At 40.7% G+C, this 19195-nt stretch overlaps 1 protein-coding gene across 3 annotated transcripts in view; it reads right to left on the reverse strand.

Moving 5' to 3' along the window:
* Positions 1-19195, reverse strand: part of NADK2 (NAD kinase 2, mitochondrial) — a 30389-nt gene that overhangs the window by 3587 nt on the left and 7607 nt on the right. For 2 of the 3 annotated variants that reach the window (XM_086770719.1, XM_086770720.1), the window contains exons 2-8: positions 9690-9778; positions 9201-9289; positions 7579-7660; positions 6310-6393; positions 3749-3885; positions 2668-2746; positions 181-324 (exon numbers count right to left, since the gene is read on the reverse strand). In XM_086770719.1, coding sequence (XP_086626845.1) covers positions 181-324; positions 2668-2746; positions 3749-3885; positions 6310-6393; positions 7579-7660; positions 9201-9289; positions 9690-9778 — 704 coding nt within the window. The remainder of the gene's footprint in view (positions 1-180; positions 325-2667; positions 2747-3748; positions 3886-6309; positions 6394-7578; positions 7661-9200; positions 9290-9689; positions 9779-19195) is intronic. The other variant, XM_086770721.1, reaches the window with a different exon arrangement.

The raw sequence follows: 19195 nt of genomic DNA on the forward strand, positions 1-19195 counted from the left end.
CTTATACACCCAAGACAGCTCTGAACCATACCGACAGTGAGAATATCTGGACATAACTGACATGCACTGATTTACCCATAGCCCAAGAGACTCTCAGTATGGACAAAATACTTAAGCAAAATTGGTCCATCTAGCTCGTCTGAAGCAATATTTTATAACAAAGGAGCAACATGTACTTACCATGCTTTTGATCCTGTTCCAGTACACACATTAAGCCCTGAACTCTTCTGTTTTTCCCAAGGACCATCATCAACTGATATCTCATAATAGGAGGCCCTATGAAGCGAGAATTTAAAACTGGGTTTGCAGGACTTAAAGTTCTCCCTGAATGAGACAGAACACACAGCCTTATCAGGCACATAAAAATTTGGAGGGGCTAGTTTCAAATCTGGATGACAATTTCACAGGCTTTGCACAGTGTTTCTGATTTGGCAGCCACTTTTGATTTACTGTTTTATAGCAGTTTTTGTAATGGACAGAAGTGATTTGCAGCATGAACTTTCAGGCAGTTTTTCTGCAGCTACTTTTCATATTAAATTCTGCACAAAGAACTCTGTGGTTCATCTGGGAATAGCTTCATATACAAGTAGGGTTTTCTGGACTTACAAATGAAACTACAAATACATTACCTTCCTTGCATAATTGTTGATCTAAGAAAGACTGTGTTTATGCTGTTATTGGGTCTTATAAATTACATCAGGGAACACTAAGAGGCAAGGAACTCCAACATCAGTAAGTAATAGCATGGCTTCAAGCTGAATTCTTGATCACTTCAGTAATTAAAAATCCACTGTGATTCTTCATGAACAGTTTTAGTTTTACAACAGTCAGCAGGCTTAAGTTTCTCTCCAGGGCAAATTCTTCCTAAAACTCAAATGTAGTAAGTCTTCGGGCACAAAAACCATTCTGCAGGGTATTATCCATATATCAGAGGATTCCTAATGCTAGGCCTAGAGAGACAGTCTCTCTCTGTAAGCTTCAGAAGATCCAGGTGTATATTTATGAACTAAAGCTGTTGATGGTCATAGTGCCTAATTCAAACAGTATGACAGTCTTCAGATTAACAGACAGCCTCTTAGAAAAACACCACATTCACTGTATTCTGCATGGCTGAGTTTCACCTTTCTTAGGAAAAGGAGCTTACTGAGCTGTTTTAGGTGATAAATGTTTCAGCACGGATTGACTAAAAATACACCTCTTGAATATTTGGTGCTAAAGAGTTTAGACTCTTAGTAACTCAGAGCATTTTGTGTACTCACTCTTGAGAAGATGGGAAGATGAAAGAACTGGAAGCAAATTAAGAACACAGGTGCACAGCTTGATTCAGTTTAAGATAAGCTTTGCAAGCTCATCTTAAGGGGTTTTTCTTTTCCTTCAATTTCCTTGGTTTTTTTGTAACTGACATGCAGAATAAAACCTTGGAGGAAGCACCTAGAGTCATTTTGTCTTAAAATACATCAGACTTGTGTATTTGAACCTTAGAAAAGACGCATCTGTGTGATATAATTATTTAAGTCTTCAAGAGTAAGGTCCTATTAACACAAAATTTATTATTAGGGATTTGTTCCTACAGGCACAGTATTCCTCAATGCTTGTCAAATACATAGGAACCAAAGAGCACAAAGTATTTGTGATGCTCAGGAGGGCTACTATACAGTGTTGGAAAGCAGCTTTGTGTTCCTCTATCGCTGTATGTTAAAGAAACATTTTAGAATCTTGATAAAATTAGGTTTCATTTAGTAGAGAGCAAAATTTTTATCTCTTTGAGACTAATTCCTTCTGCCAGTCTGAGGCTGCAGTCCAGATGGAAGATAAAGCACTCATGGAACATTTATACTGTTTCCAGCAGCAATCACAGTGTTCCAGGCACTGTACAAACACAAGAAGATGTTACACTCTAAAGTTTGGGGTTTTTTTTAAAAAAAAAAAAAAACAGAATAAAGGGAAAGGGGATATAAAATACAAGTAAAAGTTTGGCCAAATTGTGGCCAAGGATCATGTTTGAACTCCTTTCCCACACCCCCAGTCACATTCCCCACATCTGTCTTGTTATCATTTGGCTGACAGAAATGCATTGATCTTCAGGACAGAAAGGACATTCAAAGGTATCCTGGATAATGCAGTACCAGGATTTGATACAAACTGGTTTCTTAAAACAAGGAAATAAGTGTTTTTCCACAATAACAAAGCTTCTGCCAAAAGCAGGGTGATACCTTTGCCTCTAATGAGAGTGAGGCAGGGAAAAGAGTACTTGGTCATGCTAAAAGTTTATAAAAAGATATTTAAGAAGAGATGCAGGAGAGGAAGCAGTTTAAAATCACGTATTGAAATCTTCAATCCACTGTAAAGACAGTAACTGATGGCATTTGGTTATATAAGAACTAACCAGGAAAGGAGTAAAACAATTAAGAGGAAAGAAAACAGCTAGGAATAATGAAAGATGAAAGAATGGCCAGACAGGAAGGTGGAAAACCAGAAATTAACAACTTTGCACTTACATCTCTGAAAACACACTTTGTAATCAGCAACAATACAGTGTTATACATTCATGGACTAGAACTGAAATTTGACAGCATAAGACATCCCATCACTGATTGTCCATTGCAATGTCATAAAAAGAAATTAAGTAATTTGTGCCTTGCTGCAACAACAAACAACTAAACGTACCTGGATGAAAGAGATTCCCCAATGAAGACTTCATTGAGTGCTCTCACTGGTAAAAGATGTGGACCAGAAATGTCAGATCCTGCAGATATTGAATATAACAGTTTTAAATCTAGGCTCTAAAACCCAAATTTTCAAAAATAATTCACAACTCATTGGAGAACACACTCTGCTGCCTGAGTTTGTATTCTAGACCTAGTGCTCTCTTTTATTCAAGGACTCAATTTTTCACTGATTTAGTCTGTAGCCAGTCACTGTCCTTTACTGGAGAATATAAATACTCGAACCAAGGTCAATAAGGCAACGGCACTTATGTTCAGACATTGCTTTCCCTGAAACATCATGGGCAACCAGACAGACTGGAGTTTTCTCTTCCGTCAGTCACTCTCCCAGCCTAGTTAAATTCACTGACAATGACTTAACAGACATTTCTGATAAAGTTCCAAGAATTAAGACTCTATACCACAGGGTAATTAATGGGGATTAACAAATTGTTCATGTTGACTAAGGACTTCTCCGTGAGCAAATGCAGTGCTACACAGGGTAAGGATACAATCATGCATCTTCAATCTATCATAAACAAAACAGTTGACCGAAGAATTACCTACAGAGAGATTCTCACTTCTAATTTCTCATTTGCTTGTTGGCAGTCTGTGACTAGCTTTTTCAATTGTGCAGTAGCCTACCTCAAATTTAGCACAAGTTAAGAGCACATGCACATGCACACATTTTTAGTCTGAAGCATGGTAAAATGTTCATGTGGTAACACCAAGTGTCTACAGTAACCCTAAGAGACAGCATTTTAAAAAAGCGCAAATATTTTGCCACAGATAATACTATTTTAAAACATCTCTAAATAAATTGTTAATACTGAAAACTAGTTTTAAGTGTACAGAACAAACATTTAGGAAAAAAAAATACTCCCAAAAAACCTTAATCTGAGTCTTCATCCAGTAAGAGCTGTCTCTCCCTGCCTCTCAAATACAGCAACCAGACTGCAAATACTTCAACTCTTACAAATCTTTATTTCCTATTCCAAGTTTTTGTAGCAAAGTGATTATATTCTTGTCAGATTTAAACCTACTTTGATCCTGGAATCTTTCATTTATGTGAGCCCTGCTGTGTTGCTCTTGGCTTAGCTGTTGCTCATGTAAATCTACAGGGGTAGGGTTAATACCAGTTCCTTCAAGATACAGTCGGATTCTTTGCCGCCACTGCCACCTTAGAAAGAAGAAATAAGTTGATATCAGTAGCTGAAATATTAATTACAGAATTAGATAGGATCAGAGTCTTCACTCTCAAAGCAGAGCACCTTAAAAGTTAAATATATGCAAAATCACATTTCAAGTTTTATAGCTTCCACTATAATTTCTGTATTTAGAAAGTTAATCACACTAAAATGTAAACACACTTACCAATTTCTACCTAATACTTTTCTGCATCTGTACAATAAGAGGACATTGGCCAAAAGTAGTCTACAAACACAATAGATAACAACTTGTCTTTTAAGGCATGTGATCCTAACTGATGAATTAATCACTGATGCAATCATTTTGAGAACAACAAGACCTCAGGACTTTATACAGCAGTACATGCTGTATTTTTACCATATTTTCTTTGTATTTGTAGAAATTATTATTATATTGTCCAGAAAAGCAGCTCTAACCACTCCTTTATATACAAGGGCCACAAGTATGCTCTCATTTTAAGAATTTCTCCTAGCCTAGGAACTTTAGGATGCTTAAGAGGAATTCAAATGAAGAAAGAGAAGGATATAAGGCATTGTGACGGTTTTGTTTAGTGAGCGGGGGCTACAGTTGCAGCTTCTGTAAGAAGTTGCTAGAAGTTTCTCCTTTGTCCAGTGGACTCAGCCAGGTCTGAGGCAACTGGTGACAGTCACAATGCCTCTGTGTTAACGTATTTAAGAAGGGGGGAAATAAAAAATAGAAGAAGATGTGAAGAAGATGCAGCAGGGGCAAAGAGAGGGAGGTGCGAGCCTTGTGGGCCTTGCGGCCCTCACCCTCTGGCCTCCCGCCGGGCGGCCATCTGGGCCCGACTTGGCCCGGCCCAGCTGCAAGAAGTGGAGAGGAGATGAGATGTGAAGAGAACCTGAGAGGCGTCTGCCTGAGCCCACTGTGAGTATCATTATACGAGCCTCCTTACAATACTCACGTTAGAACATGTCAAACCCCCTACAAAATTAGAACATGGGACTGTACCCCTATTATATCCCTATTTTGAGATCCTGCTACAGCATTTACCACCAAAAAAAGAAACATGGGTAGTCTGATATAATTTGTCCTTTATAAGTCAATAACTATCTCATGGGACTACAAGGTAAGAGCTTACACAGATTGTTGCACTGAAGTGACTGACACTTCAAGGATAAAGAGAAGAGATGATCCCCTTTTCCAGTCTCTGGCACCTCACTGTCCTTATGCAACTCTGAGCCACCAGCACCTCTTCCAGACGGGCTGATCCAGTTACCCACCTATTTTAAAGTTTCCTTAGGGCCAAATAAATCTGACAGCTACCAAGCCAAACACCTGCTCAGGTCCTTGCTTAGGGAATATCAGCCCCTATTATTCTGGAAAAATAACCAGGGAGATCCTTTCTGTTTCACGCTGGTGAGGCCTCAGCTCCATAATGCACAACAATAGGACTGTCAGCAACAAAACATTAGAAGTGCTAGATTATCAAGGAACTTTACCTGCATTAGCACTACCAGCTCTACCAAAGCAACTTAGCATGATGGAGTTAAAAGCTTCTGTTTTCTAAGTGCTAAAACACATGACTTGAAAATACCTTTTAATTGAGCAATACTTATTGAAACTCTTCAGTTATTTAAAATCAAACCTGATGACTATATTCACCTCATTTTAGAACTCTTCTATGGCACAAATACAGTTACATTTCAGCTACTAATCAAATATGCTTGAAGTATAAACAAAACCCAATTGCAATATATTTTCACAGGAATAACTTACTTCTGTTTGATAGTTTGCCACTATAAAAGTATTCTGGTATGTTAATACACCGTAGAAAAATATATCTTTTAAAATAGTTATTAAAAAACTATTCCTGAGTCTGTCCTTCAAAATTCAGCTTGCTTCCTTCTTAATTCAAGTGAAATTCTTCTATTTTAAGAATATCTAGCATTGAAAATATCAAACTACCTTCAGCATAAAGACAATCTTTGCCTTACACTAATCTGTTCACAAAATTTAAGCCACTCTACCTTAATCACCAAAACCCCAGGTGCAGCATACAGACCATTTCCTAACTGTATAGGCTTCATTAGCTGCTATTAGTATAGCCCATCACTGCACTACATATGATTTTGAGTGTTAAAATGTGTAAACCAATACACCCTTTACAAGAATGCAGGTCCTCATTTATGAATTTGCTAAGTCAGAAAAGCAAATCCATTACTGAAGGTCATAATAAAGGTCTTTTTCCTAAAACTGGCAGTCAATTTTATCCTTTGCATTCCAGTCTCGCTCCTGACCACAAACTCATTTTTCAACATGGTAAACACAGAATTCATGATCTGAGGCATTAATCGTCTATACTTAAGAAATGCACATAATTAAGTATTTTCCAGTCACAATAGGTTTCTGAAAACCAAAGATCAGTGACTCCTACCTGAACTCACCACGATAAAGTTTCTGTAGTGCTTCGGGAAATGAATGTGTGTATCTCACAGGCAAGCATAAGTGACCCTCTGATCTGCAAGCAAAAAAGGACAATGAAAATGACAGTATAATTATTAAGATTTGGTACCTTTAAAAAACAAACCAAACCAAACATATCTTTCTGTTACATAAAGCAAAGCTAGACTTTGACCTCTATGAACCTATACCATTCTTACATAACAGCACATCTTTCAGCTCCTGGGGTGTATGTGTGCGAAACATAGGAACTTTCTCCCACATTTCCCCTAAAAACTGGCTGTTCAGCTAGTAATTCTGCAGGAATATGTAGATACTAATATAGTTCCAGTCCCCATAGTTCTAGGCAAGGCATTCAAGCTTAATAAACCCTGCAAGTTAGAATGAAAATTTCCTCCATTTACACACAAATTAGTGAGATGAAACAGGTAAGCAACGTGCCTAAGATCAAAAGACTCTCATGTTAAAGCCAGAAGACTAAACACTGCTTCCCTTTCATAAGTGATATTTGATAACTTGAAGGCACTTGTTATTTGAACCCTGCTATTCAGGCTTGATACTGTAGAATATGTATTCACAGCATTTGAAAAGTTTTGGAAGAGGAAGGTATGGAAGGAACAAAAACTTTTAGCCCCAGTTTCTTATTTACTAAGATTAAATTAATTGGTAATATCAAAAGTAGACACCTAAATCTGGAAATCTCAACAGACAGAGCCTTGGTGAATTCTGAGTTTCACTTGCCATCCATTTGAAGGTTATGCCTATCAGGCAGCACTAATACACAGCATCCACCTGCCCATATCAATCTTATGGCTAGGTGAATGGAACTTGTGTGGAATTTATAATAGGACAACTAAACACCATTAATCGGCTGAGGAGACTGCGTCCTCTGAAGTATGACATGTTCCTGTCTCAGTTCTATACTGCCATCTCTAGTCTTAAACTTCTAGTGTAGTAATACAAGTTAACTACTCCAAGTGCTGTTACACTGGTGTGTGAAAACAGCTGTGGCAGTTCAACACAATCATGCTTATCCAATACTACTTAATGTCCTCTCAGATGAGACAGTGTAACTCACTGTGGAAACCTTTCTAATAAATCAACAGGTTCACTTGATCGCAACAATCCACTAACCAGACATTTATGCTGCCAAATACCACAGGCAAGCCTCATGCATCATGCAGACTGATGCATTTTGTGTTTGATATTAAATAAAGCATTGCTTTCTTAAATGTGTTTTTACCTTTCAGGATCAGTATTTACTCCAATAACTGGTTTAAATTTATCAAAGACCTTACTGGCTGCCAACAGCATTGTACCATCACCTACAGAAAAAGCAAAACAAAAGTTAGTTTCATTTTACATTCTAGTATATCAAACAAAACAATCTCACATGTAGTGCAGCATTGCCACCACACGTGTTTGTATCTGCAACCAAGTAGGTAAGATGCACAAAAATAAAATGGGACCACAGAACACCTTTCAAAGCGGTGTAGTGACAACTGAATTCAAGATGACGAATGTGATTGGAAAAAGTACTGCTTACCTGACAGCTATACACGCCCAGGCAACTGCATTTGGCAGAAGTAAATTTGAAAAGAGATTTATGAAAATTTCTGTATGTTTATCAGCTGGTAAGAAAAATTCTTTAAGAAACTAAATTTAGAAAGTATTGCTAATCAAAGCCACAGGGGACAGGAAACAATACCAAATTTTGTTGTGAATCACATGAAAACAATCACTTTAGTTTCATCTCAGTTGTTCTCCTGGAATACACAATTTAAAGGTCTTACTTGGCCACAAACAGGCACGCATGGAAAAGAAGTCTTAGATAAAACTGTTGAAGCAGAAATCTTTATAAGTGTCACTAGTTTCTTCAGATAGTGATATTCTTTCCAGTCTGTTAAACAAAAGGACAACTATAACCTGAATCAGTCTTTGCACCAAGATAAAAGCTCTGAAAACCTCTGATGACATATCACTTCCCAGCTGCTTGTTTCATAACCATGACAGATGTTGCCACAGCCAAACTGGCACTTTAATCTCCAGCTCAGAGGAGTTATTTGAAATCTACAAGAGTACATTAGGATGCTTCAGGAACCTACACATACCCTTTTCCACCTATTCTGTGTGGTAACCAGTAGGGGCACAAGGGCAAAGTGGACCAGTAGGGAGGAGAGAAAGGCAAAACAATGGTCAAGTCTAACTGCCACAGATGATCGAACATTATGTCAGAGCCCAGCAACACAATGCAGTATTTGCAGCAAATCACAAAAATAACACTGAATGAATTGCTGAGACCCAATGTTAAAAAGACAATCAGATTAGTTGCTCTGTTGGTTCATCTTAAAAGCTCTAAGCATTGGCACAGGCTGCTCAGAAGTTGCATACTTTTACCTGCACCATCCAACTAGATACTCCAGTCACTAGAATTAAGTGTGAAAGCAAGAAAGACAGTTTGAGCAAGCGGAGGAAAAGGTAGTATGTTAGTCTCCACCTCGCACACCAAAAACCAAAGAGTAGGGTTTAGGATCATGTATAATCACATGACAGCATGCCTTTTATTTTCTTTAGTTGAAAACTACAGTAAATTCCACAGTTTACACTGTTTTACACAAGACAATACTAAACATTTCCAAAGTGGCCATGCACTGGGATTCACTTCCTAGTGCTACTCTTCTAGATAGCAGAGGTGGAGAGGATGGTCACAACCATTGCATTTTGTCATATTTTCTGGCAATTAGGTAAGCAATTTGTTTTCAAAGTGTGCACACCTCCAGATGCTTAAAACACTGCAAAATATTTTTGAAAAATATATCTATGAAAAAATATTGAAACAAATACTTCCCTTCCATGAAGTCGTACCTCCTGCTGATATAACAGCATCTGCCCACCGAACTGTCTCTTCATTATATTCTCGACGTTTAACAAGACGAACTTCTATCCTCTCGTTCCTACAAAGTGCAGAAAAAGCCTGAATGTGTCCTATATTGTTCCTTATCACATCCTTCTAAAAAACCGACATGTAATTAAGTACTAATTACAGTGGTATTTGGCTTACAAACATTTGATGCCCAAACAAATACTTTACATCTTTTTCATTTGTTTCCAAGGTAGTAATGCAGCATGTTACTTAACTGAACTGAGCTAGTTCACATTACTGAAAACAAGGTGATGCCGATGCACAGTTATTCCTGAAACTTCAATTGTTTCAGGAATAACTGTTCATCGGCATCACCCAGTTTTCAGTATTCCTATTTTATTAGAGCTTGTAACACGCCTCCCTTTGTTGTTTTACATAATCCATGGATATTTGCACTACATCTGAAATTCTCAGCATCCATACGTTCTTACCGTAAACTGTCCACAATGTGCTCTACGTTTTTTGTATGAATGCGATGCCGCTCCAGCAGACCAGCATAGTTAGATCCCTTCAAGGCAAGCTGTAAGACGTAAATTGATTTTGTAGAAGTTAATCACTACAGTAAGTGCACTTCGGTAATACAAATAGAAGCTATAAAAAGCATGAGATAGATCTCACGGTAGAGATACGTGCTTTTATAAGCATTCCATTAGTTACATCTCTATATAGTTTACTTTAGTTATGTAAATTAGTTTACATTAACTATTTCATTACATGAGTTACATGGACACAGTAGGCAAGAATCATAAACCTTTTGAGGGCTCTACACAAACATGCAAACAAGCACACTACACTGACCTCTATGCCACTTCAGACACTTTGCATTCCCTGAATCTGCTGAGTAATTACTCTAGGTAAACCTACATAAATAGTTATACTAACTACACTCCTATCATGTGCTAAAAGCACCCAGACAAGCAGTTAGCTAATTACCTGAAGAGTTATAAACACTGTGCTATAAAGAGAGAGGACAACAGAAAAAGTAACAGGATTGATAATTAAGAAAACATGAATCTTTGAAATACCTAGAGCATTAACCTTCAAATTGTATTTGAGCTAAAATGGAAGACTGCCAACTGGTGACAAAGGTGACATTTCTCCTGCGTCAAAAAAAAAAGCTTAAGGACACTCTGCTTACTACCTTTGACACTGTTCCCTCCATAACAGACCAGACTTTTCAAACAAATTCACATCAATAACAAGACAAACAGTATTTAGCAGTTACATTCTAGCATCATTCTTCTTGCAAGCTGGAGAATTTAAATAATCTTGACACACTCTTTAGACCATGGAAACATTTTGAGGTTCATGTGGACAGACTCTTATGAGAAGGCAGGTAAGACTGCTCGCTGAAGATTAATTTTTTTTGCAACAGATTTCTGTGTAATTAATACAGTCACCATCTGTATGCGTTCATTCTTCACCTCACTTTGTGTGCTCATCTGGGCCTCCTACTGCCAAATACGTGCTTGCCTGGAGATTAAGCAAGTAGGAGAAAGGGTGAAAAGGATGTTAAGCAAAAGGAGTTTATAAATACATTCATAAAGAAAGTGATCCTGCTTCGAGCAGCAGGCTAGACTACATAACCCCCTGAGGCTCCTTCTAACCTGTTGTTCTACAATTATATTGTCATTGCTTCCTTCTCCTCGACCAGTCAAAACAGATTTACCAGCACAGAAACAGAACTTCTAGCATTTCTGTAGAGAAATTAATCTGTGCCAGAAGCTTTGAACAAGAACTTCCAACAATGTATTCAAGTGCCTTTACCCAAAGTTGCACAACCCTTCCAAGAGAAAGTGGTGCCAGACAGCCACATCTAATCCCATTTCCACAGAGACTCCCACACCACAGAACTCTACAGCAGAGGGGAGAGGACTAGCAGGATATGACAATCACAGTTAACTGCAATCCAATACCCAACAAATGCAATCTTTCTTCACCTGACACCTGTTGTCAAGAAATCCAACCAAGAGCTACGCACAAATACAGACTTGGCACTGAAGAAACTGCAGAAAATAATGGAACTGGTCGCATGGTCCTGGTCTGGAACTGCATCTCTGTCCTGCTTGGTGCGTCTACAACCAGCGATTAACTTGCAGGAACAAAATCTTTAGGTGGTCTTAACAGCTGGGATCAAGACACCACCACCAACAGAGGGGCTGCTGGACTTTGCCTGGATGCCACCACCAGCACTACAGCCAGTCAGTGCGAGTAGCTGCCAGCTGTGCTTGGTCACACACACAGGTAAGCAGGTGGGTGATCAGAAAACATCCAGACAAAGCTTTCAGGTCATCTTTACAAAGCTTGTTAGTACTGGTTTACTGCAGTATGGGGTGTTATGTCCCATTAATTGCCTCACACACCTAAATCCCTTGTTTCTATTCTCCAGCTACCATGCTTGCACACTCCCATATACCTTCTGCTCCTCTAGAGCCCATGGTGTTCCACTGGGAACTTAAATGGTGCCCCTGTGCTGCTGTGGGGAGGGAAAGAGTACGCCATGCTATGGCCAGTTACAGCACTGCCCATTGCCACGTCTGCTGTCAGCCTCCCATAATCCATTTAGAGCAGAAAGGAGAAAGTGGAAACGAGAAAAGAAGATATTAACCTACCACAGACAACATCTGCCACTGAGCACAGCACCACAGGTTTAATTTGCTAGAAGAGGGGCTTTCAATGGTATGCTTGAAGCACAAATTGACCTTGCTTTACCACCAGAAAGAACAGGAAATCCACAGCAAATAATGTCAAAAAAAAATCAACTGTTACTAAAATCAGGGTTGCTATTCACGCTTCCTCTAGAAATATCTGCTGTGAATGACAGACAAGCACCTGACAGGCAGACTGCTGCTGCAGCATACATTTTTAAGGCTGCTATTTCCACAGGCTGTTACTTCCACACACAACAGAAACCACAAACTCAATCTTGCTTTTGTCTCAGAACAATGACAGTGTAATCAATCTCTGTATGATCATTTGCAGGCTTCTGAGTCACCAACATCAGCGGTGTAGCCTACAGCTACAGTGGAAAGGTACAGGTAGCGTCGTTGCTGTGGAAGAGAGTCTGTTCTGTATCTTGCATTTTCCCTAGGTGTGTTAAATTATTTCATCAACATCTTCACAAAGTAGAAGAGGATGTTCAGTAAATAAGCTGCCAGTATCCTGACAACTGGCTGAACAATTTCCATGGATACTTCTACTCTTGCTAAAAGCAGCACTGTAGAACAGATATCTAATGAGCAGAAGTCTCCTCTTTGAATTTAGCTCTAGAACAAGCAAGCAGGTATCATTAAGCAACAAGATAAATGAAAAATTAGGGCCTTGAGCTTAAATGGCTATGCTACAGCTATGGAGTTAATGAATCATTCTAATTTGCAAAAGATTCCAGAGATTAAAACAGTCTGCTAATCTCTAGCCTCACCCCTCTACCTCAGAGATAAATAACCCACAAGCTCATTCATCTAAGAACTCACAGCCTACCTGAGCCTAACCACAGTCGAGTATATCAAACTGGAATGCTTATCATCAGCTGCCTTTCATGTAAGTGCTTCAAAGAACCAGAGAAATGCCTACAGCCCTTGTGGTCAGAGGCCACAGAACCACAGAGTAGCCGAGATGGGAATGGACCTCTGGAGGCCATCTGGTCCGACCCCGTCGCAAGCACGGCCACCTGGAGCCGCGTGCCCAGGACTGTATCCAGACAGCTTTAGAAGATCGGAGCCTCCACCACCACTCTGGGCAACCTGTCCCTGTGCACAGTCACCCTCACAGTGAAGAAGTGTCTCCCAGTGTTCAGAGAGACCCTCCTGTGTTTCCATTTGTGCCTACTGCCTCTGGTCCTGCCTCAAATCCAGGACCTGAATGCCATACTAAAACTACGACAAATGATGCCTCTTAAAAGAGCTCCGCACTGAGGATAAAGAGTAAGACAAACAGAGACTACCACCTCCTTTTTACTTTAAGAGAGCTGACGGCTAAGGTCAGACAGCCCAGTGACTATGTGCATGATCACCCTGCCAACGAGCCTGAGAGGAACTTGTGATGTACAGAAAACACCGGCCTGCACAACAGCCTGGCTCCCGAGCCCTCTGATCGGACAGGCCCATGTACCCATGCCAGGCTTGGGTCTTACCAACTGACCCCTCAAAAAGGCACATAGCTTTTAGCTTCTGCATGAAGGCAGCTTGCAAATTCTTCTCCCTGTGGAGGAATCTCTGATTTAAGATTGTCACGGTGATCCTTCCAAAAAGAAAGGGGTTTGACAGGCCACACTCCACTTTCAACATCCAAGAGCAAGTCTGACAATATTACAGAGACAATATCTTTATAGCAAGTATTGACATTCTTGGCTAAAACATGAAAAAATTACTATTATGACAGACCCACGTTGAGTTTATTTGGTATTTTAAGCTATATGGAGTAGCAATTTGATCTGAGTATCAAGTCTACCTGAAGAAAAATTGAGTTATAGTGAACACTCGATAACATTTCTGTAAGTAACTTTGTATAAGGTAGCTTCTTCAGGTTTTATTTTCTTAAAATCCTCATTAAGCCTTAAACAAAGTAAAACAAGAGAGCTCTTATGTTTTAGAGGAAAAAGCTCTCATCCAGAGTAATCCCTCTACTTAATTTTATCACCAACCTTTTTATGAAAAGTCACTTAATTCCATGGAATAAGCAGCTATGTTTAGCCCATGAAACTGAAGAATTGCAAAAAACCTAAACTAAGGGTCATGGAGTACTAGTATATACTCTTGCAAAACTTACCTATACTGACACAGAAAACCTGAAAAAGAGCAAAGAATGTTAAGAAGCCTGCTAGTATAGTACCAGGAGCATACTGTAAAACACAGAACATTTAAACTTAGCGATATTCTTCCGGAAATTGACAGACTGCAGAGACTTTCTAGACATAGGCTAGGAAAACAAAAACGCTGAAACCAGGACAGCTATTCCTACAGAGTTGAGGATCTTCAAACTGGAGTATGCGTCACATTTCTCAGTGTTGAAGTTGCAAAAGTCTACGTGAGGGGCCACACACAGCTCTAGGGCCCAGTGCTGCATGTTAAGTAATTTCTTCCAACAGTTATCGGGAAAGATCAACACGAGCAAAGGAAACTGAAAAGTACTGATGAATAGAATTTCTCAGCTATAGGTCTGCAAACACACAGGAAATGTGGTGTTTGCTGAGTCCCACTTGCTGAGATCCCTGGAACAGGAAAAAATAAGAGTAACATGTACAGGAAATGTCGCATTAGAGCACAAGGGTGGTCAGCTACTGGCAGCATTAGCGGAAGTACCCAAAAGCAGAAGTATTTATGGAGAGCGGGAAGAAAGAACTGTAGGGCTATTAATCTAACCTCAACAGCATGCAAGATTGTAAAATAAAATGTGTTAATATATACATGAGAGCTATTCTAGCTAACAGCGCATTAGCATATGAAAACAGAGACAAAGTGGCCAAAAAAACATTCAGGCATAGCTTCAGTCATGTTCTTAAATCCCACAGCAGAGATGCAATGCAAAGCATGCTTCCAGATGAGCTTGCATTGGAAAATACACTTAGGTGAGCAGAACATGCTGTATACTGGAGTTATTTTTCCTTAGAAACCTGAAGGAGAAATGGCCTAGACCAAATGCCTAAAAAAAGCTCTTCTTGTATCTTCTGGCCTGATCCTTTCTTAATGAAAGGATAATTTTTCAGAGAACTCTATTGACAGTCATTTAGGCAACACACATTTGCTTGACTACCTTTCTTCTGGAGTCTCAGCTCTCACCTCCTGCAAGTCTCGCCCCACTCAGTAACAACGCTGCGTGACAAGGACACGGCTTGTAGCCATAAGTACAGAAGCCACACACAGACAAGCAACATCCAAATACCCACTGCTGTCCACACGTGTGGATTGCGATCCTTGATTCAGAGAACGGGGAAAAGAAAAGTCTTACTGACATTGCTAAACATCAGGAAAAAACAGTATGCTCTTGCAAAACAGTAATGTCAATGTTGTCCAGAGTGAAATTCTGAATCAAGCACCTCCTACATCTCATCCTAGTACACTAAGATTAACGGGAACTTTTCAGATCCATTTTGGCTATATATGAACATCCATATATAAAATAAATATTCATATTCTCATTACTAGCCTTATCCTGAATTTTCAGCATTAAATTTCACCTTGCCTTAAACTGTCACTCCACCAGGGTGGAGTTAATGCCTTGGTGTACCAATCAGTTCTTTTACAACAGTTCTCATTCAGGTGTGAAACTAAATGTCTGACTAGAAGCAAAAAAAAAAAAAAAAAAAAAAAAAAGCTTAGATTTAGAAATGATTACTCTCTCAAATATCCACCATGAACTTGCCCACACACACACTCCAGCAGGAAAACAAGAACAGATCACTGCTTTCCAATCCACCAAATTTCTACAGAAAGAACCACCAAACAGAGGGGTTTAGAGAGCAGCAGCTAAAAACACAAAAGTTTGAATTTTAACCTGAAGAGGAAAGTGCTATGACCACTACAGGCACAATCATCTAACCATTTCCAAGTAGAGTACAGCACCACTGAAAGTCCTGTATTTTCAGAAAACGTCTCTCTAGACTGACCTCATCTCCCGCTTACAAAGTTAGCACGCTCTGTTTTACTCTTGGTTTTAAAAGAAACCAGACAGAAATATGGAAAAACATATTTTTTCAAAAGTGTTAAGTTTTGAACTAGAAACAGCTTTGAATATAGCATGTGCTTCACATAATACACTCCTCTTAGCCTCCCAGACAAATAAGGAACACTGACTCAAAATTTGCCAAAATTTTTGACCAAAGTCAAAGACTGGTAATCTATAGCTGCATGCAAGTAATTTTCCTATGTTGTAGTGTTAAGCACTAGTTAAGTTAAATCTTCATGTGTCATGCTAAAAACAAATCCAGTTTTCCTCACAGGTCAGGCAGACACTGAACTTTCTGATTTCTTAAGAGCTCTAATCACATATTAAGCTTTCCTATTTTGTAATGTAAAAATAATCCACATACAAATAAGTGAGATTAAAGCATGATTCAGCTTCTGAATCTTAGATAATAATGTGCAGAAGACAAAAAAGATAAAAATAAACTGAGCAGTTAGCCATGATGGAACCTCCCTAGTATAAATCTGCACCTTGGAGACACATTTCAAGTGCTTCACAGAAGAGGGTCTGCCAGAAGCACAGCCACAGCAACCTTGAACCACAGCCCTGAATCTTCAGTGAGTCTTCCAGCATCAGTTGTAACTGAAGGGGGAGCTGAATTTGCTGGCTATATACAACAACAGATGTTCAAGTTTGGACATGACACCCGAATTTATTCTAATTAGAGAAGAATTATCAAGACAAGTATCATTTATGAGCTTCAATTGCTGTATTTATACTAATGACAGCAAATTAGCAGATGACTCCAGTGGTGCAGTCGACACACCTGAGGGACAGAATGCCATCCAGAGCGACCTGGACAAGCTCAAAAAGTGGGCCCATGCGAACCTCATGAAGTTCAACAAAGCCAAGTGCAAGGTTCTGTACGCAGGTCAGGGCAATTCCCAGTACAAACACAGGCTGGTGGATTGTGTTGGTTTTGTTTAGTGAGGCGGGCTACGGTGGCAGCTTCTGTGAGAAGCTGCTGGAAGTTTCCCCTTTGTCCAGTGGACTCAGCTGGGCCTAGCGTGGACCTGCTGCTGGCCAGGGCCGAGCCAGTTGGTAACAGAATGTTCCCTGATAACACCTTTGCGATAACATATTTAAGAAAAGAAAAACAGAAAAAACAAAGAAGAGACATGAAGAAGCTGAAGTGGGGGCAGAGAGTGGGAGGTGCGAGCCTTGTAGGCCTCACCCTCTGGCCTCCCGCCGGGTGGCTGACTGGGCCTGACTCGGCCCGGCCCGGCCCGGCTGCAAGAAGTGGAGAGGAGAGGAGATGTGAAGAGATCCTGAGAGGCGTCTGCCTGAGCCGGTTGTGAAGAATTTCTAGTGAGAGGAGCGGCTGCAGACACCAAGGTCAGTGCAGAAGGAGGGACAGCAGTAACGCTGCTCCCGGCAGAGATTCCCCTGCAGCCCGCGGTGCAGCCCATGGTGAGGCCGGCTGTGCCCCTGCAGCCCATGGAGCCCCACGGAGGAGCAGAGATCCCCCTGCAGCCCGGGGAGGACCCCACATCAGGGCAGGCGGATGCCTGAAGGAGGCTGTGGCCTGTGGAGGGCCGTGCTGGGGCAGCCGTGCCGGAGGGACTGCACTCTGTGGAAAAACGACCCATGCTGGAGCAGTTCATGAAGGACTGCAGCTCATGGGAGAGACTCCACGCTGGAGCAGGGGAGGAATGTGAGGAGTTCTTCCCCCGAGGAGGAAGGAGCGGTGTAAAGTGACATACGATGGACTGACCCTAACCCCCATTCCCTGTTTCCCCCCCATGCTGCTCGGGGAGGGAAGGAGGTAGAGATAATGTTAAGCCCAGGAAGAGGGAGCGGTAGGGGAAGGTTATCTTGTTCTCTGTCTCATTACCTTGCTAGTTTTAGTAATAAATTAATAGTTTTCCCCAAGTTGAGTTTGTTTTGCCCAGAATGGTGACTTTAAGGATCCCTCCCTGTCCTTATCTCAAACCTTGAACCTTTTTTCTTATATTATCTCTCCTTGTTCCCTCAGAGGGTGGGGGGAGCAAGTGAGAGACCGCGTAGATTGGTCCCAAGTGGGGCTAAACTACATCAGGGATCAAGGGATTGAGAGCAGCCCTGAGGAGAAGGACCTGGGAGTGCTGGTGGATAAGCTCAACATGAACCAGCAATGTGCGCTTGCGGCCCAGAAGGCCAACCACATCCTGGGCTGCATCAAAAGAAATATGGCCAGCAGGTCAAGGGAGGTGATTCTCCTCCTCTACTCTGCTCTCGTGAGACCCCATCTGCAGCACTGCATCCAGCTCTGAAGCCCCCAACATAAGGGGGACACAGACCTGCTGGACCGAGTCCAGAGGAGGCCACAAAGACTATCAGAGGGCTGGAGCACCTCTCCTATGAGGACAGGCTGATGGGTGGGGCTGTTCAGTATGGAGAAGAGAAGGCTCCAGGAAGACCTTATAGCAGCCTTCCAGTACCTAAACACGACCTACTGAAAAGATTGTGAAGGACTCTGTATCAGGGAGTGTTAGTGACAGAACGAGGGGTAGCTGTTTTAAACCCAAAGAGAGTATATTTAAGTTAGATTTAATGAAGAAATTCTTTACAATGAGGGTGGTGAGGCACTGGAGCAGGTGGCCTAGAGAGGTGGTGGATGCCCCATCCCTGGAAGTGTTCAAGGACAGGTTGGACGGGGCTTTGAGCAACCTGGTCTGGTGGAAGGTGTCCCTGTCCATGGCACAGGGGTTGGAACCAGATGATCTTTAAGTTCTCTTCCCACTCAAACCATTCTATGATTCTGTAACTCTGCTTCCACAGAAGCTGCTTAACATAAACTTTGCAAACTTCTTAACAGGGGAAGTGTGTCCTCCTACTTGCTTTTGCACTAGAAACTCTAAACGCATCATCTGATCTTACATGGTTTTGCTAGAGAAAATAAGTGACATGGTAGAATCACCACATTTGGAAAAATATATAGTAAAATTTAAGTCTGTACTGAAAAATTCCAAGCTCACTGAATTCATACTTTGTTTGACAAGCCTCTAGCTCAAGCTTTTGCTGACAGCTGGGCAGGTTTCAGTAGAATCATGCTTGCAGTACTAGTGAATTAACTCATTTTGGGATACGCAGCTGTTTCAGGGATCCGCAGTCCAGGTAATTCAGACTAGCAGGAGTATTCTAAAGCCCTTTTTGAAGTGAACTTGAGAATCAGTTTCACTGAGCAGCTGCAGGTCCTGGTTGAACTTAAAACACATTGGTTTCAGATAATTTAATAGCTGAAAAATGCAATCCACAAACTCAATGCATTGTTTAC

This window comes from Chlamydotis macqueenii, chromosome Z (assembly GCF_036417535.1).
Source record: "Chlamydotis macqueenii isolate bChlMac1 chromosome Z, bChlMac1.mat, whole genome shotgun sequence".
Classification (NCBI taxonomy): domain Eukaryota; kingdom Metazoa; phylum Chordata; class Aves; order Otidiformes; family Otididae; genus Chlamydotis; species Chlamydotis macqueenii.